This window comes from Beta vulgaris, chromosome 7, assembly GCF_026745355.1.
Source record: "Beta vulgaris subsp. vulgaris cultivar EL10 chromosome 7, EL10.2, whole genome shotgun sequence".
Taxonomy (NCBI): Eukaryota; Viridiplantae; Streptophyta; class Magnoliopsida; order Caryophyllales; family Amaranthaceae; genus Beta; species Beta vulgaris.
Genome location: NC_079208.1, coordinates 57,330,282 through 57,356,318, shown reverse-complemented (window position 1 = coordinate 57,356,318; position 26,037 = coordinate 57,330,282). Strand labels below are relative to the sequence as shown.

Genomic DNA, 26,037 nt, shown 5'->3' with positions numbered 1-26,037 from the left:
CGTTTCAAAATGTGATTATTACTTCATTTGTTATTTGCTTCTCTTTATTTCTTTCTTCATCACATGAGTCCCTCCCTTTCTTTCTTTTTATCTCTCTTCTCTCCTAAATGCCCGTATTAAACACCTATATATCATTTAAAATAGAACGGAGAAAAGAAGTATACACAAACCTAAAATCTCATACACTCTAGTAAATTTTCAAAGTAATTCAAACTCCTATCTTTTGTAAATATCATGGATTCGTAATGAATTATTCAAGGTAAGAAAATTAACAATCTGGATTGTTTTTTAATAATACTCCCTTTTTTTGTTTCTATTTGTTCTCCCATTTTCATTGCCCGTGTTTGTCAATACACTTATTTGACCTTAAATACCTTTCATTGCATATTCATAAAAATTATAATGATTGATTACTAATAAAGTGCTCATTGGGACGAATCAAACTATATCCACATGACTATATTTTTTTTTCTTACTATATATTAAGAAAATTTTAGAAGATTTTCTTTAATTGTGAATAGTGTCAAGATTTCAAATAGAATAAGCAAAAAGAAATATAGGAAGTATAATGTAAAAATTATTTTAAGAAATGACTTAAAGTTGAAATGAATCCCTTCCCCACCCCAACAGTCCCTGACGCGAGCCCAAGAGCCAACCCCCATCACAAGCCCAGAACTCCACCCTGTCGAACCCCCCCCCCCAATCCCGACTCCCGTCGCGAGCCCAGAACCTCATCCCGTCGAATTCTCACCTCTTCTACTTTTCCTCTTCTTAGATTTTCATCTCCCTCCACACAGTCTCCGGTTCAAATGAAGGTTGGAGCACTGAGATGCATGTCTTGGGCTCCAGTTCGATATGATGCAAGCTAGAAGAGGACGACAAGAATTAGACGAGGATGGGGGTTGTGGAGGGGGGATCGGATTCGAACAGGCCATCGAGGGAGGGGTGGGGTTTTCGGCTCGCGACGGGAGTTGGGGTTTTGGGCTCGCGACAGGGGCTGCAGGGGGTGGGGGAGGGGTTGTTGGGATGGGGGCTGCAGGGGTGGGGGTGGGGTGGGAGGGGGGTTAGGGTTAGTGTTAGTTAGGTTTTAGGGTTTAGTTAGGTTGATTAGTGTTTAATTAGGGGTTAATTACGCTTAAGACTAATGGCGGTTAATGTCGTTAGTCATTGAGGGTATTTGAGTGTATTTCCATAAAACTGAGGGGTTACCGTGTGAATTTTGGAAACATGAGAGGTAACTGGTGAATTTTTTGAAAATTCGGGAATACTTGGTGAAAAAACCGTTTAATATGCATGCAACTCTCCTTAGTCCTTCCCAAGTGTCCCATCCTCAAAAGTGGGCAAGAAGAAAATACATGGGAGAGGAACCTAAGCATTAAGTGCAACTCGAGAAAATATCGGCCTTTCATAGTGAGATATCATTACAAAATTTTTGGTACCAAAGCTAAGTCATAGTGGTACCAAAATATAGTACTTTGATACCAACTCTATTTTGGTACCAACTTTCAATTTGGTACCGAGGTTAGATTTTCATACTGTGACTTTATTTTGGTACCACTTTGATTTAGCTTTGGTACTAAAAATTTTTGTCTTTTTGTGTGAGATGTCATTTTGACATCTTACTAGAGACTGTGTAAGAGCAACTCCAATGGTGCATAAAAAGGACTTGCTAGCAATTTTGCAAAATACTTAGCTAGTTGCTTAACCATTGGAGCACAAAATGAGTTTTGCTTTGCTAAGCAAATTGGCTCTATAGAGCAAATTGGCTTAGCCAAAATATTGGTTTCCATACAACAAATAGTTTTTCAATAAGTGACAATTAATATATATAAAAAAGGAAAAGGTATTGTGGACCTACCTAAGCAACAAATTAGTTTAGCTAAGCCATTGTGAGAGTTTTGGCTTAAAGTTGAGTTAGGGTCTGTTCTTTTCGGCATAAAACAGCTGAACTGAACTGAACTGGACTGAACTGAACTGAATTGAATTGAAATGAATAGTGATATGTGAGAGTAAAAGTATTGTCAAGAGCTAAATTGATCTGAACTGATCTGATCTGATCTGAACTTATCTGAACTGAATTGAACTGAATTGAAAATAAGTTGGGGAGAACCGGCCCTTAAGCTAATTTCCATTTTGCTCTACCATTAAAGTTGCTATTATACTTCTCATGCAACTCCTACTACATTAATTTGAGTCAGATGAAAGATGTCGAAGCAATGATAAGAAATGGAGCAATTGTAATTCTGCAAATTGCAATTGTCGAGAAATAGAGGGGCAGCTACCTGCTCTACTCAAATACAGCCTTGCTACTTCATACAAAGAGTTTAGGCTTCCCTTTCCCTCTCAAAACTTGTCTTTGTCAAGTAATTAAAGAGCCATTTCACAGCTATAGTGAACTCTATACCGTTGACCTTACAAAGCGCTTTCTGTGCACCCAAAAAAAATTGGGTTATTCTACCCCTCCGTTCTATAATATACTTTCTCCGTTTCTTTTTACTTACAATGGTTTGACTTTCACACTATTTACCAACTCTACCTAGTTTATGTTTGGTGATTTATAGTTAAGGAAAAACATATTCATGTGGGATCTTATTAGATTCGTCTGAATGTATATTTTCCGAATATATACTTTTTTTAATTTTTATTTATCGGTAATTAAACTTATTGATGGTTGAAATTATGTATTGACAAGCGTAAAAGTCAAACTGTTGCAAGTAAAAAGAAATAGAGGAAGTATACCGTTTATTTTTTTATATACGATATTCAATACAAATTTTTAACCTCGATATCTTCAATTCCTTATCAATGAAAAATATAAAAAATCGAAGTTACAAAACTACAATTTGACGCGAATCAAACAAAATCTCACATGAGTATATTTTCTTGTATATATTAATGAAAATATTTGGTAAAAAATTTTAATATTCGACCCACTAAACATGAAACATGCACAATATTATGAGATATGGAGGGAGTAAATTTTTTTTTTTCTAAAGTGTCCTAAATGTTTCCTTTTATCCAAAATCACTTGTTGTATACTTCCATGATATTCTCATTATGAAGGACATTTTGTTCAATATTGTTAAATTGATTCTATAATAATTGGATCATTTGATGACATGTATGTGGGGGTAATGTCAAGATTTAAATTTTTTAAAAAAAACCTAATAATATAAACATAATTAGTTAAACAAAAAGTAATAAAAGTTAGAACAATAGGTAAAAGTTCAATGAAGAAAAAAAATATAAGGCCTGTTTTATTCACCTTATTTTCAGTCCTTATTAAAAAAAATATAAGTTTTGATAAGGGCTAATACATTTCAGATTATTCACAAATTACGTTCTAACAAGGTCTAAATAAAGTTCAAATAAATTTTGATAAGTTTAAATAAACAAAAATAAATTGAATCAACCAAATACGTTTATAATTAATGGCATTTAATCAATATACTAACATAAAACCAACTCTAATATTAAGGATATCTTGGCCTAAGGTTAAAATTGAGGTGTTATGAACAAGGTCACGGGCTCACGAGTTCGAATCTTCCTTCTCTTTTTTTGTACTTTGTACTGCCTTCGTAACTTATATGGTTAAAAAAATAAAACGAGCTTTAATTAGAAAGGTGATCATTAAACGAGCCCACATCATGCAAAAATCGTGTGTGCCTAGCAAAATCAAGTGGATGCACATGAAATGAGCAAAGTTCGGTCTGGTGGAATACAAGTCTATGACCAATTGTAATAATATCAAGATCATTCCCATCAAAAGAAGAAATATGATCATACTCATAGGTTACAGTGAAACTTAAACGCATCTATAATGAAGTGTGTAAACTTTTATTTGAGTGATATTTAATTGAGAAGGTATTGTGTCAGATCGTCCGACCATAATCTTTGGTCGGACGACTTTTAGTTGGTTTCAATTTTTTTTCAGTTGGTTTCAATTTTTTTTCAGTTGGATGTAAGTTACCTCTAAATAAAAGTAACTTACGTCTAAATGAAAGTAAGTTACCTTTATATGAAAGTAACTTACGTCTAAATGAAAGTAAGTTACCTCCAAATGAAAGTAACTTACCATATCAAGTATCTTCTGTCTCCACTTTCAAGAGCATTCTCTACCCAATCTTTAACTCGCTTAACTTCATTACCACATTCTTCTCCATTTCTACCCAATTTTCTCTCTCCAAAACATCATCAACAACAACAAAATCATCATTTTCCAGTATTTTCTCACTTAATTTCTCGGTCAATTCATCTGGAATCTCTTTCCTCTTTAGCCCCTAAACCTTGGTCAATTCATCTGGAATTTGATTGAAGATGAAGAAGAAGGAGCAGCGGCGGCGGAGGAAGAAGATGAAGAAGGAGCAGCGGCGCAGTTCTCGCGGCTTCGTCCGACGAAACATATTGGGTCAGACGGTCTGACCCAATAGATTCACTAATTAATTTCACCCTTTTTTCCACCAAATTGTTTGGTGTTTAGATACATTTTATTAATCATAGTGTTAAGGAAAACTTGTACTTGTAGGAATTTTTTTTTTTTTTTTAAAAAGGAGAGAAAACTAGGAGGTGTATACACAAGAGACACCCCCTAAAGCACCCCTAAGGATGGTTACAATAAGCTTCAAGTACATAAATAACAAAGAAAAAAAGAGCACTAAGGAACTCGAGTAAATGCTCCGCCGCGGCATCACGCCATCTCCCCAGGCTCAAATCGACGTCAAACCCTTCACAGAGGGCACCACCGAAAATGAATAAGCTTCAAGTACTTGTAGGATTTATAAGATCCTTCTTTTCCTACTAGAATATGTAAACTAATCTAAACTTTCTAAAATAATTCAAAAAGAATATTATTGGAGAATTAGTGATTTACTTCGTTCCTACCTAAACTCGTAAACATATATCCTAATCTTGTCAATTTTATAATAGACAAACACTTCTTATTCCATAAATAATGCTTCTTTACTCAATTAAATTTTTAATTAATGTTGACGTGTTTCTTAAATTACGTCGGGTTAAATTAATTACTCACTATAAATAAATCATTGAAAAAGAATATTAATATTGTTGTGTTAATTAGACTTCTTTTATTTTTAATTTCTATCTTTAATAGGTAATGAACATATATTATTTTTATGTAGTACTACTACATACTACAATTGCATCATAGTAGTATATGACAATTTATTATAATATACAAATCATTACTCAAAATTAAAAAGGACAAAATTTTAGAGGCCCATATTATCTATATTTGGTGGTTGGACTAAAATTATTAGTCTATGACAGCACACTTTATGACACTCTCATGCACGATTTATCAAGAAATTAAAGATTTGTTAGGAAAGGACTATGACACTTCCTGTATCATATAGTACAAGTTCAAACGTGATTGGGGAATAATTGTAAACGAATCTGTCTCACGCATTTGCATATTAAGTTATTAAAAGCTAAACTATAATATGATGAGCATAATAATCTCATAATTAGTATTGTTCGTGGAAGGGTATATCTTGTAAAGTGTAGCAAAAAAGCATATCAGCGTACCGTGCGTAAGCCATGAAGACCTTAAACATATCACGTACGATTGATATAATACTTAAACATCACAAAGTGGCTTCTCCATGCCTAAGTATTTCGAAGACTAAGCTAAGCTTGACCTAATTTGTTATGAGTAGTAAGGAAATAACTTTTTAACTTCAAAGTTGAGGATTCGATCCATATTATGAGCATTTTGGAAGAGGATTTCTACTTACCATCTTTCCATTTTCAAAGTGTCTGTTCGCGAATCGAAATTGAGTTAACCTATAAAAAGTTACGATATGACAAGATCATTCATCTTACCATCGAACATCTTACTATGAGGTGAGCCTAAAAAAAAGTATTTCGAAGGATACACATTGCCCTCATCTAAAACAAAAGAAGGAACAACCTGTACACTTTGCCCTAGCAAGTGGCCAATTCTTTTATATATTTTTAAATGATATGAGAACCTTGTTTTATAAATGTTTTTGCTATATTGGTGAATGTATTGATTGTTTCTTTGCGTTTGACATAGCACATGTATTCTATTATTTGTTCATATTACTTAGGTGTTCCTAGATATAGAATGTCATTAATTAACTCATTTGCTAAACGCCGCTCTAGATTTTCCTATTAACGCTCTGTATTTTAATACACAAATACATGAGTTGTATTTTAATACTTTCACTCTCCCACCCTCCCACTCTCCTTCACTCTATTGACCCTCCCTCACTTATCACTCTCTCTCTCCATCTCCAGTTCTCCGGCGACAAGAATTCCGGCGACAAGGCGGCAGAAACTTTGGCGGCGGCGGCGCATTTCCGGCCTCCGGCAAAACCTTCGCGAACATCCCGGCGTAGCGGTGGCAGACCTCCGATTTTTTCTAAATTTTTTGAATTTTTTTTAAGGAGGCGTCCACCATGGACGCCCCACCACCGGTAGAGGCGCCCATGGCAGGCGCTCCACCACATGGTGAGGCGCCTGCCATGGGCGCCTCCACCGGTGGGGCGTCCATGGTGGACGCCTCCTTTTTCTGAATTTTTTTAAATACAATATTAAGGGAGGCGTCCACCATGGACGCCCCACCACCGGTGGAGGCGCCCATGGCAGGCTCCTCACCATGTGGTGGAGCGCCTGCCATGGGCGCCTCCACAAGTGGTGGGGCGTCCATGGTGGACGCCCCCTAATTTTTTTTAAAAAAAATTCACTGTATAATTGAAAAAAAAAACTTCACATATGAATCCTTCACATGTGGTGGACGCCATTTTTCTCTTATGCATCCTCTTTCTTTTTCCAGATCAGGGTATGAATCTATATTTGTAGAATTCATTGTTGCTTTGTTTGAATCCCAAAATTAGGTTATTTTATTGATCTGGGTAGTTTGTAATTTGGTTTATGACATACTATCGAGTAATGGGTATTTTGAAAAACCGAAATTTGATTGATTTGATTATGTTATAGTATGATTTGAGTTGTTTTTACATTGTTTGATCTGTGTAGTACTATAGTTTATGAAGTGATTTATGATTGAGAATTGGGTATTTGATTAATTAGTCTGATTTAAGCTCATTTGCAAGAATTTGGATTTGGCAGGTTCCAAGTTTTCCTTTTATTGAAAAAAAAACAGAGAGAGGGGGTTGGGCGGTGGTGGTGCGGTGGTGGTGCCGCGGCGGTTGGGCGGTGGTGGTGCGGCGGTGGTTGGGGTGGTGAGTGGAAGAAGATGGGAGATAAAGTGGAGGAAGAAAGTGAGGAGAGAGAAAGAAATACAAGTATATAAATACGGTATAAAAATACCGTATTTAGGGCGTTATTAGGAAATTTTAGGACGTTGTTTAGCAAAGCCCTTAATTAAAGAATAACCTAAGTTTAAACATGACTTCGTACCCACATATAAGAAATTAACATTACTAATTTACTATAAGATATCTATTTTCTTAAATTATTCATTCTAATGTTTATCCTCAAAATCAAAACATCAAAGTTTGTAATTTATATGAATATGTAGTAAAAAAAAGTCTCATGATGATTACGTCTAAAAAACCAAACACTGATAATAATGGAGTTATGGATAAGAGGAGAAGCTTTTGATCTTGATAATTATATAAGAATAATGAACTTAATCATATAAAATTTTATTAACTTTATAAATTTAAATTTGTTATACTTCCTCTGTTCTGTTTTAAATGAAACATTGGATGAAATGACACTATTCATTGATCAATTTTGACTTCAATTTATCGCTATTATATAAAGAAAAACATTGTCAAGTGAGATCTTGTTAGATTCGTCTCGATGCATACTATCAAATTATAACTTTTTTATATTTTTTACGCGTACACAACTATAGATATTAATGACTAAAGAAGCGCGTTGGGTTGCGTGAAAAAACAAACGTTTCATTTAAAACGGAACGGAGGAAGTATGTTTTAATAATTATATAATAAATAATTGGTAAAGGTGTGCATTGATGAAGACTCCAATCCATCGATCTCATTTTTAATCTACACACTTTTCTTTATGTGGTTTGTTTCTTTTTAATTTACACAATGTTGTTTCTTCTATTTTTGGTAACATGTCTCATCCACTTTTTCCATTCATGCATGTCGTCATCTACTTTTTAATTTTTTTCTCTACCGTTTCAGTTTTTCTCTCATATTTTTATACTTCTCCTCGATTCATGTGAGTAAATTAAAAAAAAAAAGAAGGATATTATTAAAAATCAAACATCAAAATAAACTATCATAAAAGTGCTCAATATTGCCAATAAAGTTCCATTTGTCAATTATGCATAACACGTGGGCTTTGTAGCACATTGATCAATTTTTTGAAATATTGATTTGTGTCTAGTACAGTGTTGAAGCACTACATAACTAAACATAAGTATGTTTTTTCCACAGTTACAAGTATATTCATTCACACCCAATCACTCATATGCCAAAACAAAAAAGGATGTCTTAAGTTTTTACCTTTTGCCCTTTACTTAATTCAATCACTACTTTAAGGTTTTCCTTTAGTATAATGGGATCCAGCTTTTGAAAAGGGTCAAAGTGTATATCCTTATTAATATCTTTTGCTTTCATTTTATTCAAAAAGCATATGATTTCGTGTTAGATGATGCATGATCCTATATCCTGTCAAACGAAGAGGACGAAGAATCTCATTGTTTTTAGGGTTGTTATTTGTTAACGTCAAAACATGATCATGTGCATGATGCACCGGCCAATGTTTACAAAACAAATTACAACAAAGTTCATTGCAAGTTTTGCAACTCAATTAAGTTGGCTCTTTATCTTACAAGAAAGAAAACTACTCCTATATCACAATTTTTTGGGTCGCTTGCCATCAAAAAGTTGTAATATGTACAATATTGACAATTGAGTGTTTCATAGCATTTTTTCCGACTTCCTTGCTGATAGAGTATAAATCTATTCCTTGAGTCTCAATCATCAGCTTAAACTTTTGGTTGAATTGGTCCTTTGACATGGTATCAGAGCTAGCGTGACAAAAAAGTCATGGGTTCGAATCTCATCCACCCCTCCTTTCTCAGTGGAATATTTAGCGTCAGGTATGAGAGAGACCTGTGTTGCATCCACATTTCAAGCCCAAAAGACTCTTGCATGAGGGGGCGTGATAGAGTATAAATCTATTCCTGAGGTCTCAACCATCAGCTTAAGCTTTTGATTAGTCTTTTGACACTTGCGGTAGAAATTTAGTAAAACGAACCCTTATTGAGAAGGTTCATTGTTCGAGTTCATCTCCAATAATTATACTTCGTCTACAATTCAATGATTATATTTTTCATTGTCAGGATTACAAGCCCAATATGATGGTTTATTATGTTGTTTGAAAATTTATGGAATAAAGGAACCAAGGTAGGAACCTGGTCTGTTATTCTACAAAGGTTTATATGTTTCAGTTGTTGGTCCTTGAAGTGGTCCATGAGGTGGTCTGCTAACATATGAAGCTTTGTTATATGACGGCAAATTTAGCTCCGCAAGTTTTCTGGCTTTGCAAAGTATTTTGTTTGTTTAGTTTGCTTTATTTAGGTTCCTAATATAATGGGGTTTGTATTTAGGTAACTAGATAGTTTTGGTATGTGATATCTTTTAAAATTATTATCTTGAAGGAAAGTATTATAATTCTAGTAGATTAGGTTTTTCTTGTATAGCCTATAAAATGGGGGTTTAGGCCTAATTAGAAGAAAACACATAAAATTATTCTTGAGTGCAAGGAACCATCAAGTGAGGGGGTTGTATTATTTTGGAGGAATTTAATAATACAATTTATTTTGAGGGGAGGAAATTAAAATTTCCTCATAAACACTTGTCTCTTGTTTATTGTTATTTTGCTATTTTTTATATTGTATTTGATTGTGTTTTTTGTAATCTTGGGCCGTGTTTATCACCAACATTAATGATAAATAAACAAGTGAAGTTTGTACTTACTAATTAAAGCATGCAAAAGTAGTTTTTCAAGATTAACATATAACGAAGTATATGTAAATGCTTATACGAGTACGACAGTGGAAACAATGAATAATACAAATACATCTAATTTTGCATATAGTATATGCTCAAGAAAATTGTGTTATATCTAACTTAAAAATATAATTCTGGATAATATAGGTTTATGTAGGTTTCGCTTTATTGATGTACAAATTACAACTATTGTAAGTTCAGGTTAAAGTGAAGAGAACACATTTCAAAGTACATAAATTTTGGAAATCTTGCAACTATCTACATACTACGTGTACTAAATAACGTATAAGTACATAAATTTTGGAAATCTTGCAACTATCTACATACTACGTGTACTAAATAACGTATAAGTCGGTGATTGAGAAAAAGTATTTAAGGAAATTTGACTCTCAATAATACTAAAGAAATGAATCACCATTAGAATAAAATGAGATGGCCACTGGTACGGGTTGGATGGGCTGATCTGATCCGTGGATCCTAGTGGATCGGGCTGAGGTTCATGGCCCAGGACCGGACCGTGAAATTTACGGTTTAGGTGGGCTGGTCCACGAGCTGAAAAATCTTGGCCCACACCGGTGTGTTATCGATTTTCACTGTTCGAAAAGCAGTTCTGGCGGTTCGTAGACCTAGCAGACCGACATGAGAATTTTTTTCAAAGTTATATAATCATTTACTTCATCCGTTTCTAAATAAGTGCAACACTTATTGTTTTCACGTTTGTCAATGTATTGTTTTAACTATTAATATCTTCAATTATCAATAAGTAAAAATTATAAAAAGTTGATATTAAAAAAATTTACATTCAGACGAATCTAACAATATCCCACATGACTATGTTTTTCCTAAAATGTAAATCACCAAAGCTAATTAAAATTTAAACTGTGAATAGTAAACACTATGCAAATATTGCACTTATTTAGAAACGGATGAAGTATTATTGTTACATAAAACCTTTAAAATTAATTAAAATATATATAATTATTAATATTAATGAATAATTTCATTATCTTTGAATTTTTGATTGAATTATAATATATGCAATTTGATTAAAATATATACAATTTGATGAATATATACACAATTTGGTTGAATAATTAATTGGGTTGGGGTGGACAGGTTTTGTGGATCGGACTAGGCGCGCGGTTTAGTAGTGGGCTTTCGTGGGCTGGGCTCAAAAAATCTAGCCCACGACCCATCCACCAATTTAAAAGTTTGAGTTAGGTTGGACCAGGCTTTTCGGGGACTCAACCCACATGGTCCAAGAGACGGGCTGGGCTGGATTGGCCTACACTGTTGCTCATCTCTAAAATAAAAAGAAAGTTTGTAATATTGAGATAACATACAAGTATGTTGGTATTTGGTCAAAATATTCTCTAAAATACCCTTTTCAAACACTGACTTATTATTTAATATATGTACGTATATAGTTTTTTTTTTTCCTTTTTCGAAAAATCCGTGAAAAGTAGGAAATCATAACATTATCTCCAAGGGTCTTTGCCTTTTTGGTATGTCTGTAATTAGTGCTATAGAGGCTTAAAAAGCAAATAATTAAGTATATACTACTCCCTCCGTCCCATAATATAGTGCTTGTTTCTATTTTACACGATCTTCAAGATGTAACTTTGACTTTTAATATCTTCAATTCCGTATTAATAAAAAATATAAAAATTTGATATTATGAAACTACATATCGAGACGAATCTAACAAGATCCCATATGAATATGTTTTTTTATATATACAAATGAGAATATTCGGTCAAAGATTTTAAAATTTGACCCACCAAAAATGAAATAGGCACTATATTTTGGGACGGAGGGAGTATATGGCATATACTGGCAACTTTTTTAAAACAAGATTATTAACAACTTATAACAAATCCATCATAAACTAAAGAAATAAGTCAACAGCTAAGAAAATAATTAATAAGGTTTTTTTGGCACGGAATGGTTGTCATTAATGAATAAAATCACAATCATTAGTCTAATTAAGCACACAATTTGCTAAGAATGGACAAAAACCAATAATAAGAGAAGGGAGAAAATGGGTAAAAAAAAAGTGACGAAGGATAAGACAAGCATAGACTCTATTCTATAGACTGTAAATCTAATCTTCCCACTCAGAGTTAAATCTTCGACATCACATCTGACCCTACCATTAACCATCCGTCCATCACCCACTTCCACTTGATTCGGAAATCACACCAATTTTGCAACACACTAGTTCGATTACTCTAAAGACTGTAGCACATTGTAGCTTAAAATGGAGATAACTTTATGATAAATAAACACTAAGAGATTAGGGTGAATCCTAAGCTTTCGTTGTGCCTATTGTGGAGTTACCATATATGGTCATAAGGTTCCATTGTGGAGTTAGTTCCTGTTTTTTTCGTTAAACTGAATAGAATTGAAACAAACTGAATTGAATTGAATTGAATTAAAGTAAAACGGTAATAGAAATGTAACTGAACTAAAATAGGTTAAACTAAACTTAACTGAAACTATACTGAATATTAGAATAGAGACTTAAAGGATAGTAATTCTTAATTGAGTGAATTTTTAATTGAGCGAGCTTTTAATTACTCATTAACAAGTATATAAGTTGACTGTCAAAAGGAGTGTTTTAGCTTTATTATTAGAATTGTAACATCATTAGAACATTATACTATCATGTGACATGTTGTGAATACATCGTCATGTTTCGTGGATCTTTGTAAAAATAATTGCAACTACTATCCACCATAACATCAAGAGTTTTCTTTATTTATACACTAAAACAACTATCCATATGACAATCTACGGGCTCACTATTTACACTTGTTGCTTGGTAATTTTTTGAAAAGCAAATAATATAAGAAGATCTAGAAAAAAACAAAAACAAATTAGGGAACAACTAATTAGCTATCTTGATTAACTTGAAGTCTAATTATATCTTTAGCCCACAAGAAAGAGGAAAAAACCCATTTAGATTTTCAATACTCTATTTCAAAATGATTAAACACAAATCTTTCCATTTTTTTTTTATGATCCAACATCACACCAAACAAGTCATAAATCCATAGCCAAATCAACAACATAATCCAAATTTAGGTCGTAACAAATCTAAACGATAATTCAAAGAAAACAAAAAATAATCAAAACAATTGGTTGGTTCATAACTTTGTAACAAAATATAAACTATGCAAAACTTGGACTATCAAATATCGTACAAACCAATAACAATTTGTCAAAGTAAATAGTTGAAATTCTATAATGTATTTGGCCATGTTTGACAATTAGCGTATAGCTAATAGTTATTAGCTAATTATATTATCTTATAGCTGATTGTACTAGATAGTTTGACGGGAACTCTGGATGATTGTACTAGTTGTTGGTATAAAATTGTTTGGTACCTCGCTGATAATTGACTACTTAATTATGTAAATTGACCAATAAGGACATTGATATAGTTTATTATTATGCTTTTATTGTTTATAAACATAATCTTCAAGAACTTTACGATATACTTCATCCGTTTCGTTTTAAATACAACAAATGATTATTTTATGTATCACAAATAATACCCCTTTGTTGCATTTAAAACGAAACGGAGAAAGTAAATGTAATTTACCCCACTCATTCCAAACCTTTAATGTAATTTTTTTTCTTTCAACTTTTTGAAAAAAGAGTTTTTAAACCAATCAACTATTTAACAAATACTCAAATCAGAGTATTGAATAGTCTTTTTTTTTTTTTTCGGGAGAGTATTGAATAGTCAAAATACTCTAACACAACTCTAATTTTCTAATATAAGTTCAAAACTCTAAATTTTCACCAAATAGTTCATTACTAAACAATAAACACAACCAATATATATACTTCCTCCGTTCTATTTTAAATGAAACATTGGATGAAATGACATTATTCATTGATCAATTTTGACTCCAATTTATCGCTATTATATAAAGAAAACATAGTCAAGTGGGATCTTGTTAGATTCGTCTCGATGCATACTATCAAATTATAACTTTTTTATATTTTTTACGCGTACACAACTATAGATAGTAATGACTAAAGAAGCGCGTTGGATTGCGTGAAAAAGCAAACGTTTCATTTAAAACGGAACGGAGGAAGTATATATTCTATATGGGAACTTTTGAGAACTTTGGCGTCCAGCTGTCCACCCTTCTTTACGGTCATACCCCCAACTAAAAACTAACTACTATATCTTTTCTATTTTTTGGTTTTTCTAAATAAAGGAAAAGAAGTACAGTGAATTGAAAAACTACAATTATAATTCTTAATACTCTCTTTTTAATTGCTTTTGCACATATCGTGTACATATAAAACTAATTCGTTTGAGTATAAAAAAAATACTCCCTCCGTCCCAAAATATAGTTCCCATTTCCTTTTTTTCATGGTAATTTATGCAAGTAGAATATAAGAGGGATAGTAAAGATTTTTTATTTATTTTAATAAATGTTGTGTGGGAAAAGATGATTTTAGGATAGAGAGTGGAGAATAATTGGTGAAAGAGCATTAATTACTCCATCTGTCCCATAATATAGTGCCTACTTCATTTTTGATGGGTCAAACTTTAAAATCTTTGACCGCATATTCTCATTTTGTATATATAAAAAAACATATTCATGTGGGATCTTGTTAGATTCATCTCAATGTATAGTTTCATAATATCAACTTTTTATATTTTTTATTAATACGGAATTGAAGATATTAAAGGTCAAAGTTATGTCTTGAAGACCGTGTAAAAAAGAAACAAGCACTATATTATGGGACAGAGGGAGTATAACATTTTGGTTGAATAAATAAAGGAAAAAACAAAATTCAAGAAGCAAATAAATGATGGGACACGATTTTTTTAGACAAATTATAGAAAAATATGGAACTAAATATGGAAATAGGCACTATATTTTGGGACTTCCAAAATAAAAATGGGAACTATATTTTGGGACGGATGGAGTAGTTCTTTATACGAGAGGGGTTAAAGAAGTTAGGGGAACATATATGAAACAAATGGCATAATTTGGGAGTTGGAATTTAACTAATTAATTAAGCCATCATCAAAACAATTTTTTAAAAAATGTGGGAAAGTCTTCAAATGGGCCCCATTACGCCAAACCTCGCGCCTTCTTTGATGCAACCTTTCCGCTTCTCTCTCTCCTCTCTACCGTCCGATATCTTTCTCTCTCCTCTTTTCATTTTACTGAAGTGAAAGAACAGAAGAAAAACCCCACAGTAAATATTCATTTAAAAAAACAAAAAAAAATAATACCAAAAACCGATTTTCTCAACTTCCTCAGATTCTTTCTCTTCTTCTCACTCTCTTCTCACATCTCACTTACCTCTTCTCTGCATTTTCTCTCTCCTCCATTGTCAGTACCACAAAGGTGTATTTTAGATCACAGAAATCCAAGCTTTTTCCGCCATTTTTCTCTCTCCTCTCTTCTTTCATTTGCTTCTTTTTTTAACACTTCGCCGACATCTTTATCTTTTGATTTTGCCAGCATTTCGATTACTTCACTCAGGTAAGCTATTTTCTTGACTTTTATTTTCTTTTTTTCGTTTTTTTTTTGTGGCTTGGAGTTCTTTATTTTGGAAAATGCTGCAATTTGTTCTAGTAGCAAAACTTCTATAATCACATTTGATTTTCCTTTTTTTTTTTCCTGTTTATTGTTGAACTGTTGATACTGAATTAATTATTTTTGGTTCGGAGTTTTATAATCTGGAAAATGCTGCAATTTCTAGTAGCAAAACTTTTAGAATCATATTTGATTTTCGTTTTCTTTTTTTCCTGTTTTCTCGCTGTTTATGGTTGAACTGTTGATGCTGATATCGCTGAATTAATTTTTATATTTTTGGTTCGGAGTTTTTTAGTCTGGAAATTGCTGCAATTTCTACTAGCAAATTCTTCTATAATCTCATTTGATTTTCCTTTTTTTTCTTCCTGTTATCTTGCTGTTTAATGTTGAACTCTTGACGCTGAATTAATTTTTATTTTTTGGTGTGGAGTTCTTTAATCTGAAAATGCTGCAATTTCTAGTAGCAAAACTTTGTGAATCACATTTGTTTTCCTTTTTATTTTCTTCGATTTTCTCGCTATTTATTGTTGAACTGTTGATGCTGAATTAATATTTTTTTTTTTGTGCGGAGTACTTTAATCTGAAAACGCTGCAATTTCCAGTTGCAAAACTTCGTGAATCACATTTGAATCTGTTTTCACTTTTCTCGCTGTTAATTGTTTAACTGTTGATGCTGAATTACTGTTAGGATATCCTAACAATTACATTATACTGGAAAAATTAGGCGTTATTTTTTGTTCCTGAAAAAATGGCAGGATATATGCGAGTTAGTAGTTCTTAGCTGCACTTTTCAGATTATCTTTTTCTTTTAGCCGTTCACCTTTATTTATTAATTTTATATTTATTAATGTGCTAGATAGGATTAATTTCTGGAATATGAATTAACTTTTTAGACTAAGCTATTAATTTCATATTAATTGCATACATAGACGCATTAAAATTGGAATCTACAGAACATGAAGCTTCTTTACCCTATGATTATGCAATAATTGCGCCAGTTAATATTGTAGGATATAGGATTGTAGCTTGTAGTAGGTTCTAAATTTCATAGAAGTATATAATTATCTTATATTATTATATATATTATATATATATATATATATATATATATATATATATATATATATATATATATAGTTGAAAATTGTTGTGGATTTTAGGTACTAGGGGGAGGTTAGGGGCGGAGAGATCTTTGTCATTTTGTACTAGTTGTAATCAACAATGGTACTGTTAAGTTTTCAAAATATAAAAGTTGCTTTCTATGATTACTATCAGTTAAAATGGACCACACGTTTTCTATGCTTCAGGGCCATCTTTGTTTTTGTCTTTGTATTTATATTGGTGGGGGATATGTTTACTTTCAGGTATGTTATTACCAAATCCACTTAACGTTTTGTTAATCTTTAGTAATATAATGATGATTTGGTCAATGATCTTAAAGATGTAATAAGTTTGGCATTTATAATGTTATATCATGGTGAGATTTCGGTTCTATGTGGTGCTGTACTGTTGTAGATGTATGAAGGGATTGATATGAGAAACAAGGAAAGTTTCGAGTAATTGTACTATCAAGTATTGGCTCCTGATTTGGAATTTAGAATAGTGTATTTCCACTCTTGCTGTTACACTAATCACGGGTGATTTTATGGCTTCGAGTGTTGGGAAAGGAGAGATGGTATATTTTGGTTTCAGTTGAGTGATGAAAGAAGGCTGGTGAGTATGTTGTTTAGGTAATGTTGACAAGTTGTTTTATAAAATTAAGCGCTGCCATAAGCTGCTTCAGCTTTTTAGCTGGATGTCTGTAGAGGCTTAGCTGATAGATGAACTATAATTGTGGTTTGGCTTAAAGTTTTACATGTGCTGAAAGCATCTTTATGCTGTGACTCTTGAAAAGGTGCTTACCACTTAATTCGCTTATTATAGCTGATTCCAAGTAATGACTAATGATTGTTTAGTGTTGGCTATACTCTTCTATATTGTACTAATATTTTTTTGTGTAATTCTAAATTACAGTCTTGAAATTACCATTTAATTAAACATAGATTGTTACTTCTACTCCTAAGTTTACTGATTTTGCTTTTGCAGGGCAGTTGGAAGCTGAGACTTGAGCTTCTTACAGATTTGAAAGCCTGTAGAAATGGGGACTGGTTATCTACTGAACATAGCTGATTGATACTTTTACATGTTAGATGCATTCTGACTCGTGCAGACATTTATGATCTATGGAAGCATTCAGTAACACTAGTCGTACTTCTAGGGATCAGAAATGCAAGATTTCTCCAGAGACCACCTTTGCTCCTCGTACTCGTCAAGGTACGAAGTTGCGAGATATCTTGATGTCTGATAAATCCAACTTGTCATATGCTGATTTCCATCATGAGATCACTAGAAATCCCGATGATGCCTTGCCTAAATATGTAGGTGTAGGTTGCCAACAAAGGCGGGTGTCAGATAGAAGGATCTGTAAAGAGGATGAGCTAGTCAGGTACATGTCACACTTACCAAGTTATTTAGAGAAAGGAAAGAATTTTCAGGAGAAAGGACTGAATGTTGGTGTTCTTGACTGGAGGCGTCTTGAGAACTGGCGGTATAGTCAAAAACAGATGCCTGTGAAGCAAAATGGGTGTTCTCCATCTAGTAGCACCACTTCTCTTTTTTCAACAGATGGCTCGTCAACCTATTCTAGCAAAGGCCAGAGCTGCTCCCCTGCTCATCAAAGACTGCATCGTTTCTCACTGCAATCTCCACCGGAAGCTTCCCCGAAGGAAGGTGATTTTCGAGATACTAAATCTAATTCTGGAAGACGTCACAGCTGCTCTCCAGCTCGTCAAGGAATGCACCCGCCAGTGCTTCAATCTCCTCCCCAGAAGTTGTCTGTAGGAAGAACTTCTCCAGATATTGAGGTTTTTGGTGGAAATTCCCACAAATTCCAAGATTCGCCTATTAGAATTAGCAACAATATGAGCAGGCAACAAAGAGTTTCTGGAGCAGTACAACCTTTTGAAAGGCAAGAGCCTGACTTGAAAACTGTCACTGAAATGGGAATACGACAAACCTTTGATAAGTATGAGGTGGGGGCACCCTGGAAAGGAAAATCCAAAATTCAAAATATGGAATCTGCCAAAGAAGCCATAAGATCACGAGAAACAATGTCCAATGCTACTAATCAAAATACTTCTGGAAGAGAAAATTCTGGGGTGGTTATGCCTAGAGACCTATCGGACAAACGATGCTCTAGTTTGACTGCCATGCCGAGTTTTATTGTGGATGGTCGATTGTCAGTAGAGCCATGTCAGAAAAGCATTTTAGGGAAAAACAATCGTGAGACTCGACTTCCTCCTAGAGATGATCACAGAAAGCACTTGGAACCATCTGAATCTTGTTCCCAGCATCCAGAAGGTGTCAAACGTTCATCCCAACAGTCAAATATATCACTTCATTCTACGAAGACAGCTCACAGTTCATCCAAGAACAGTGCACAGTGTGTGAAAAGCACCCCTCAAGCACCACATGTTCTATCATTTCCTGCTAGGATACTTAGCAGCCCATCCAGGACCAGGAGTGCTGAGGAGAGGAAGCCATCTGCTGGGTCTAGGATTGCAACTGTAGTCAAGCCTTTTGAGGAACTGGATGCGAGAAAAGGCTCAGAGTCTGTTCCAAAAGCAAGAAACCCATCGCCAATCCGCCGATTAAGTTCTGCAATGGGGAAGATGATAAAAAATGCCGGATCCCGAGATAATTCACCTGTTCGTAGGTCAAGTTCAAAAGAATATGGTGCCAAATCTGGGTCAGAGGGAGCTATAGCTTCTGTATTGATTGATAATTCTTGCAGTGATAAGGTGTCTACTAATAATACTAGAGGTAGGTCCAGCCCTTTAAGAAGGTTGCTTGATCCCCTTCTTAAGCCCAGAGCATCTAACAGCTCTGAGCCATCGAAGAAGAATTCATCTTCAACAGCTCATACGTTCCATTCGTGTAACGAGCCGTTAGATTTTTGTTTTGAAAATTCTGTGAAAATAAATTCAAGAGATGCCAGTGTTACAACAGGTACTAGTGATAGCAATCACCATTCAAAGAATGGCTTGTCATCACTTCAAGCGCTTCTGCAGGTATCTTTTAAGAATGGTCTACCTCTGTTTACTTTTGCCATTGACAATGAAAGCAACATTTTAGCTGCTACAGTGAGGAAGTCTAGTGTCACAGGAAAAGGTCATCATAGCTGGACTTACACATTTTTCACCATCCGTGAAGTTAAAAGGAGGAGTGGAATTTGGCTGAATCAAGGAGGGAAAGGTGATGGTCCTGGCTATGTTCCAAATGTTGTGGCACAAATGAAAGTCTCAGATTCCAAGCATGACAATGATGGTCATCATATCACCAGAGAATTTGATCTGTTTGCTGTGGATGTTGGTCATGGAGATCATTATGCCACTGACTTCCATCCAACTAATGAATTGGCAGCCATTATTGTCAAGCTTCCTGCTGGAAATGATAGTAAAGATGGCCATTCTAACTTTAACTGGTTGGATTTGTTACAAGATTCCAGGGAGAATTTGCAAGACATTAGATCTGCTGATTCTGGTGCTAATATACAGTATCAGCATTCACTCGTCAGTTTGAAGTTGAGCACAACAGTTATACTCCCAGGTGGCGTTCATACAGTACCTAGTAAAGGAGAAATATCAACGCTTGCTGAACGATGGAAATCTGGTGGATCATGTGATTGTGGTGGATGGGATTTGGGTTGTCAACTGAGAGTTCATACAAATAAAAAAGAACATGAAAGGAAAACGGGTTCTTCTGAAATGTTCCTGAACAAGAACAAGTTTCAAATTTTTTCTCAGGTAATCATTTTCCTACTCTTCTCTCTTATCTCTCTTGTAGTTTATATGTTATTGATGACTGTTTAGTGTGTTTATTGGCATGACCGTATGATACATTTTTGCTATCACAAATTTATGGTCTTTGGGAAACAGCCTGCAGCATTTACACTTTGTTTCAATGAAATAATAGAGGGGAAGGTAGAGGAAAAGGAAGAAGTTTCGTCGATGACTGAACTTGCATTTTTCTTCCAAATCTTTCCAACAGTGGAAGGATTTGGTTCATTAAGAGGGAAAGGAAATGAATCCTTCCAACTCTCTTCCGAAATTCCCCCATGTTATATCCAAAAAGGTAGAATGAATACCTCTAAAATCCCCCTATCCAAATACCCTCAAAAGGAAACAGATGATATTGTGTATCACCATTCACCAATTTCCCTGACCACAATAGTTGCATGAACTACATTGCTTTGTTTCTTTTTTATCTGGAAAACGTTATGATATGTATGCTCCCAACTTCAATCATTCAATAATTCCACCTTCGGATCAACTCATAATTGTTCCAAGTTTGAGGGGCATATTCTTATTATATTCCTTAGTGAAGATTGCTAGAATCAAATTCTAAGATAGTTACAAATACATCCCCACAAGTTAAGATTGTTATAAGTAAATCCAAAGATGAGATTTAACAAAGGCAGATGGTCAAAAGTTTGGATTAGTCATCTTAGTTCCTCCCCACCCCTCTTTTTCTTCCTGGATGAAGTAAACATAATAGCTTCTCTTATGATTTACTTTTTTCTGAGATGAAGTGGCTTAGCTTAAAACACTGTTTTTTACAGGGTAATCAGGATAACCACCCTGTACTGAGCTTGGCGCCATTCAAGGAAAGAATATACTCGGTGGAATTCAGTTCATCGCTTTCACTTCTACAAGCATTTGCTATTAGTATATCATCTATAGACTGCAGAAGACCACCAGAGCTCTCAGAACCCAGCAGTCTCTATGAGAAGATCACTAATGAAGCAGGCATTTTTGAGGTCCCTGTGCAAACAAAACCATCGAATCAAGGTGAAGCGCCTGCAAGATATGTCGCGTATCCACCTCATTCCCCTGTGGGAAGAGTCTAGGATTTCTTCTGTGGATCAAGCATGGGTAAATGCTCTTTTGCCACTCTTTCCCGTCCTTGGCAATTCTCAGCCCCTTCGAACTTCCTACATTAATCGGATCTTAATTTTTTCCTCCCTTTTTTACCCTTTATGGAGGTTCATAGGGCAGAAAATGGAGGGATCCCTTAAGATAGAGGGGGGGATCAATTCCTCTAATGGATAAAGGTAGCTAACTATTTTGTAATTAGTAATCCTTTTCATAAATAAAATTCTGTAAAATAGTAGTGTTGCTATATCTTCTTGTAAGTTGTAAGTGTGCATTTTAGGGTGGATAGTACTAATAGTAGTATTTACTGGAATCAAATAATGTAGTTGCTTTATTAAACTTTGTTGTTTTTGTCCAAGATTCCTTTAGACAAAGTCACATGAATTCTTTTTTCTTGAATATTAGTTATTTGACCAAAATTGTTGATTGATGCAAAATGATGCTTACATATTTTGCTGCCTGGCCTCTGCACCTGCTTTCTGGTACCAAGGCTAACAAGGGTTCCTGGCATGTCTTGACCTTTTATATCTTTTTTGCATCACAAATGATCTTTTTGCTCTTTTCTCTCTCTCATCATATGCAAGCTGATACTCGTTCTTTTGTGGAAAATGTCTATTTGCAATTTGTCGGATAAGCTACGCAAGTTGATACTCGGTCTTATATGAGATTGGTAAATTTGGCTCCGTTTTTTGGATTGAGAGAAACTGAATTGTAGAGAGTAATTGGATCGAAAATAAGTTCAAAAGTATATATTACGCTATGAAATATCTTAAATATCTTTGCTAAACAGTAATACAAGTATCATACAAACTTTGTTAGTTATGTTATTATTAGACAATTAGCCAAACTCTTTTCCTTTCTTTGACAATTTTTTTTGCGATGCAACAAATTAGGTCACCAGTTGATGGTGTGACTTGTGGTTGTGGGTTACCACTTACCGGTTAAAATAAATGAGCTCACTATAATATATAGCCTTACTGATAAGAAGTGAACTACTAAAGCTATGTGTTATACTTATTCCTAATGCATATGGAGAGGTTACTAATAATGAAAGTATACAATTCTTCATGATATTGCACCATCATTTGAGATATTACTCGTTACAAGAAAGACAAAGTTGCTCTTTCTAATCATGTCGAAATTTAATAATAACTCGTAATTTCTAAAAGAAAATATATCGATTAAAGAAAAAAAAAGTATTGTAGATTACTATTTCAAAAAGACTCATAGAACTGTAATTAATATTTGGTAATTTATAGCGTAACGCTTGTTATTTTAATAGATGGCAACCAAAAAAAAAAAAAAAAGTATCTCATGGTTTGGACCGTTCGGTTCGTAGACTGAAGATTTGAGCCAAACAAGCTTTTATTAGATGTGAAGTTGTGAACTGTGAAGTTGTGGCCAAAAATATTTTTTTAAAACAAATCGAACTGAAAATGCAGCAGAAGAAGACTTTGGCCCTTCCTGTTCCTGTTGGGTTCCTCTGCCACTGCCAATCTTCTTGTCACGTGACCACATCGAAGTTCCCCAGTTATTTATATCCAATTATATAGTATTTCCTCCGTTTCAATTTAGGCTCCGTTTGGTAGGGCGTAAAACATTTTCAGTGTAAAATGATTTTCATGGAAAACAATTTACAATGGAAAACACAATTCCAAAATTAGTTTTCCGTTGTTTGGTTCGATGTAAGAAAAATGATGAAATGAAAGGAAAATGAAAGGCAAAGTAAGGAGGTAGTGAGAGGAGTGTACAAGAGAGAGAAGGAAAATAGTTTTCCCTTCATTTTGAAAGGAAAATGGTTTTCCATTATTGGGAGAGTAATTTTACTCCAAGGGAAAATGGTTTTACACTCTTTTGCCAACCAAACAATGTAAAACTGAAAATAGAGGAAAACAGTTTTTCGGGAAAACGTTTTACGCCCTACCAAACGGAGCCTTAGTTGTGACACTTTCTATTTTAAGAAATTTCAATTTAGTTTCGACACTTTCACTCCAGGTAATAACTTCTCTCTATCATTCTCTCATCACATGGAACTCTCTTATTTTCTTTTTCTATCTCTCTCCTTTCTAAAAATCATTTAGAAGTCCGTGATTTTAAAAAATGTCACAACTAAATTAAAGCAAATGAAGTATTTGTCTGTACTAATTGAGGAGACAACCCATTTTCCTTTTTTCTTTTTTGGGCTGGTTTTAGGGGTCATATATGCTCTGCCCCATACTTCCAAGCACCAGCTTTAAAAGTCTATAAAACCCCTGCATTTTGACCTACAAAAATAAGCAAACTAGGAGTAAAATGTTGCATGAAAAGTTCATGCAAACGACGAAGTATATGTTGGGAATTGGGATTTATGGATGCAATTGTTTTTTAGTCAAGGATGCATTTTCTTTTTATTAATACTTCTCGCCATACTGTAAAATTTTCTAAGCTAAACTTGATCAATTCGATTTTATATTAAGATAAGTTGTTTTATAGTACTATGTTTCTAGTGAGATTTTCTTAGAGCCATTTTTTTTTTTAAGAAAATAAGATTTATAGGCTCTATCCAATATGTGAGATTTCAATTTAAATATGTTTTCTTTACACTCTATGATTTGAAAGATATTTACAATCAGAATAAGGATTGTCATTTTACATTCCTGCAGTAAAAAGCACTGATCGCTTAGCCTCCAGCCCTCCACTAGTAGCCCAAGTGAGTTGAAATAGATCAGTTTCAGTTACTTTTATTCTGAAACACTTATACAAATTAAATTACTTGATTGTCTTCCCTTTGCTTTTAACAAATAATTTATCATTCATTTAATCTTTTTTAATGCCTATACAAATCAAATTACTTAATTGTCTTTCCTTTGCTTTTAACAAATAATTTGTCGTTCGTTTGATTTTTTGATAATACTAGTACTTAATTTAACATGATTTAGCTCCATCTCGAAATTTGATTTCTCACTACTTGGTACTCATTACTCAACCCCAAAAGTAGAGCTCTTTTTAGAAAGAATTTAACACACATGGACTCATGGAGTAGTGGTAGAATACCTATCATTACTAGCTAAAAAAAGAAAATGTTAATTGTAAAGTTGTGATGTGCTATTATGTATACACGACGACAGAGAAGTAGAAGCAGAGTATTTTGCATTGAATAAAGAGGTGAGGCTTTTACCCTTTGAACAAGTGTTAATCCGACACCTTTATTTACCTCAAAAACAATGTGTCATATCGTGTTCGACACGATATTTTACTTGGATACTTCAATTTATGTAAAAAACTTGACTTTTTCTACAAAATAATTGAGACAGACACTTGAACACCCGTATCCGAGTAGACATTCAATCCGTATCTGAGTAACATAGCTTTGAAGTTTGAGATAATGAAATTTGTAATAGTCATGCTCATGCTTTACTTTTTTTGTTATTGTTGCGGGGATATATGAAGCTCTGACGGAGGCACGGAGCATCTATGGACTATATGATGGGATTTTACAGACATCTGCATTATTATGGCAAAAGAAGAAAGACTTTTTATTCTACCTTTTTATTATTGTTATTATTAATATTCATTAATTCTTACCTTTTGCCCTTTAATAAATGCTTGATTTAATGAGATTGTGACCTAAGGTGAGCTGGAAGAGTTTGATCATCAGAATTCAGAGGAGAGGAAGAAAATTTATTCACCATGTGTTCTAATTTTACTTATTTGATCTTATTAATGGAACTTTTAAATTTTTGTAACTTATTAAAATGCTGAAATAACAAAATATAAATACAAATCAACTAGAACCCAACCTGTTTTGATTCAACTTTATATTATTCAATTATTTTATACTGGTTTATGTAATTTACTTATGTTTTGTTATATTTCGTAAGCATAAATTATTAATAGAGACGGTCTAATTTTAATATAAAAGTAGACCTAGTCACCGAAAGAAATTAACCTAATTACTATTGTGCTAATTCTCTTTTTGATATCGGGCTTACCATTGTCTAATTTTAATTTAAAAATAGGCGGTCTCTTACAAGACAAACTCTTTACCTTCTTTGAGAGGACCATAGTATATTTTCTTTATTTAATAAACACTCTACAATACCTTTTCTTGAATAAACATCCTTAAATTTAGAGTTTTAACTCTTTTAAGCTCAAGTTTGAACTTAAAATACAAATGAGCCTGTTCTCAAACAAGCTCAAGCAAACCAAAAGCTTAAGAAGCCAAGCCAAGCCAGGTCAAACAAGAATTTTCGAAAGCTCATTCAAGCTAGTTTGAACAGATATCTATTCTTATGAAGCTTTATTTAAACAGCCTAAAATTCGACTCAACTTATTTATAACCCTAAATTGGAGACACAAAGGCAATACTAAAAATTAATGTAATGTAAACTCTTCCATATCACAAACACAATACTAGATTTTTATCAACTAAGGGTATGTTCTTTTCGCTATAAAACAACTGAATTGAATTGAACTAAATTGAATTGAACTGAACTGGATTGAACTGAACTG

The 26,037-nt window shown here is 33.7% G+C and overlaps 1 protein-coding gene across 5 annotated transcripts; it reads left to right on the top strand.

Moving 5' to 3' along the window:
* The first annotated feature begins 15,156 nt into the window (after positions 1 to 15,156).
* Positions 15,157 to 21,885, top strand: LOC104900030 (uncharacterized). Of its 5 annotated transcripts, XM_048648026.2 has the most exons (5): positions 15,158 to 15,520; positions 17,660 to 17,887; positions 17,996 to 18,059; positions 18,144 to 20,418; positions 21,234 to 21,885. In XM_048648026.2, exons 2-5 carry the CDS (start codon positions 17,797 to 17,799, stop codon positions 21,519 to 21,521), a joined length of 2,718 nt encoding a protein of 905 aa, XP_048503983.1. In that variant the 5' UTR covers positions 15,158 to 15,520; positions 17,660 to 17,796; the 3' UTR covers positions 21,522 to 21,885. The 5 variants fall into 5 exon arrangements, with proteins under 5 accessions (XP_048503982.1, XP_048503980.1, XP_048503983.1 ...); XM_048648025.2 differs by having other exon boundaries at positions 15,157 to 15,520; positions 17,660 to 18,059; XM_010687353.4 differs by having other exon boundaries at positions 17,996 to 20,418.
* The last annotated feature ends 4,152 nt before the right edge of the window (positions 21,886 to 26,037 follow it).

What these genes read in the sequence shown, in the direction of transcription:
- LOC104900030 (XM_048648023.2), top strand. Translation starts at nt 17,797, where the DNA reads ATGGAAGCATTCAGTAACACTAGTCGTACTTCTAGGGATCAGAAATGC. An exon ending in AGTTTCAAATTTTTTCTCAG is followed by an intron (nt 20,419 to 21,233) that starts GTAATCATTTTC and finishes TGTTTTTTACAG; the next exon opens with GGTAATCAGGATAACCACCC.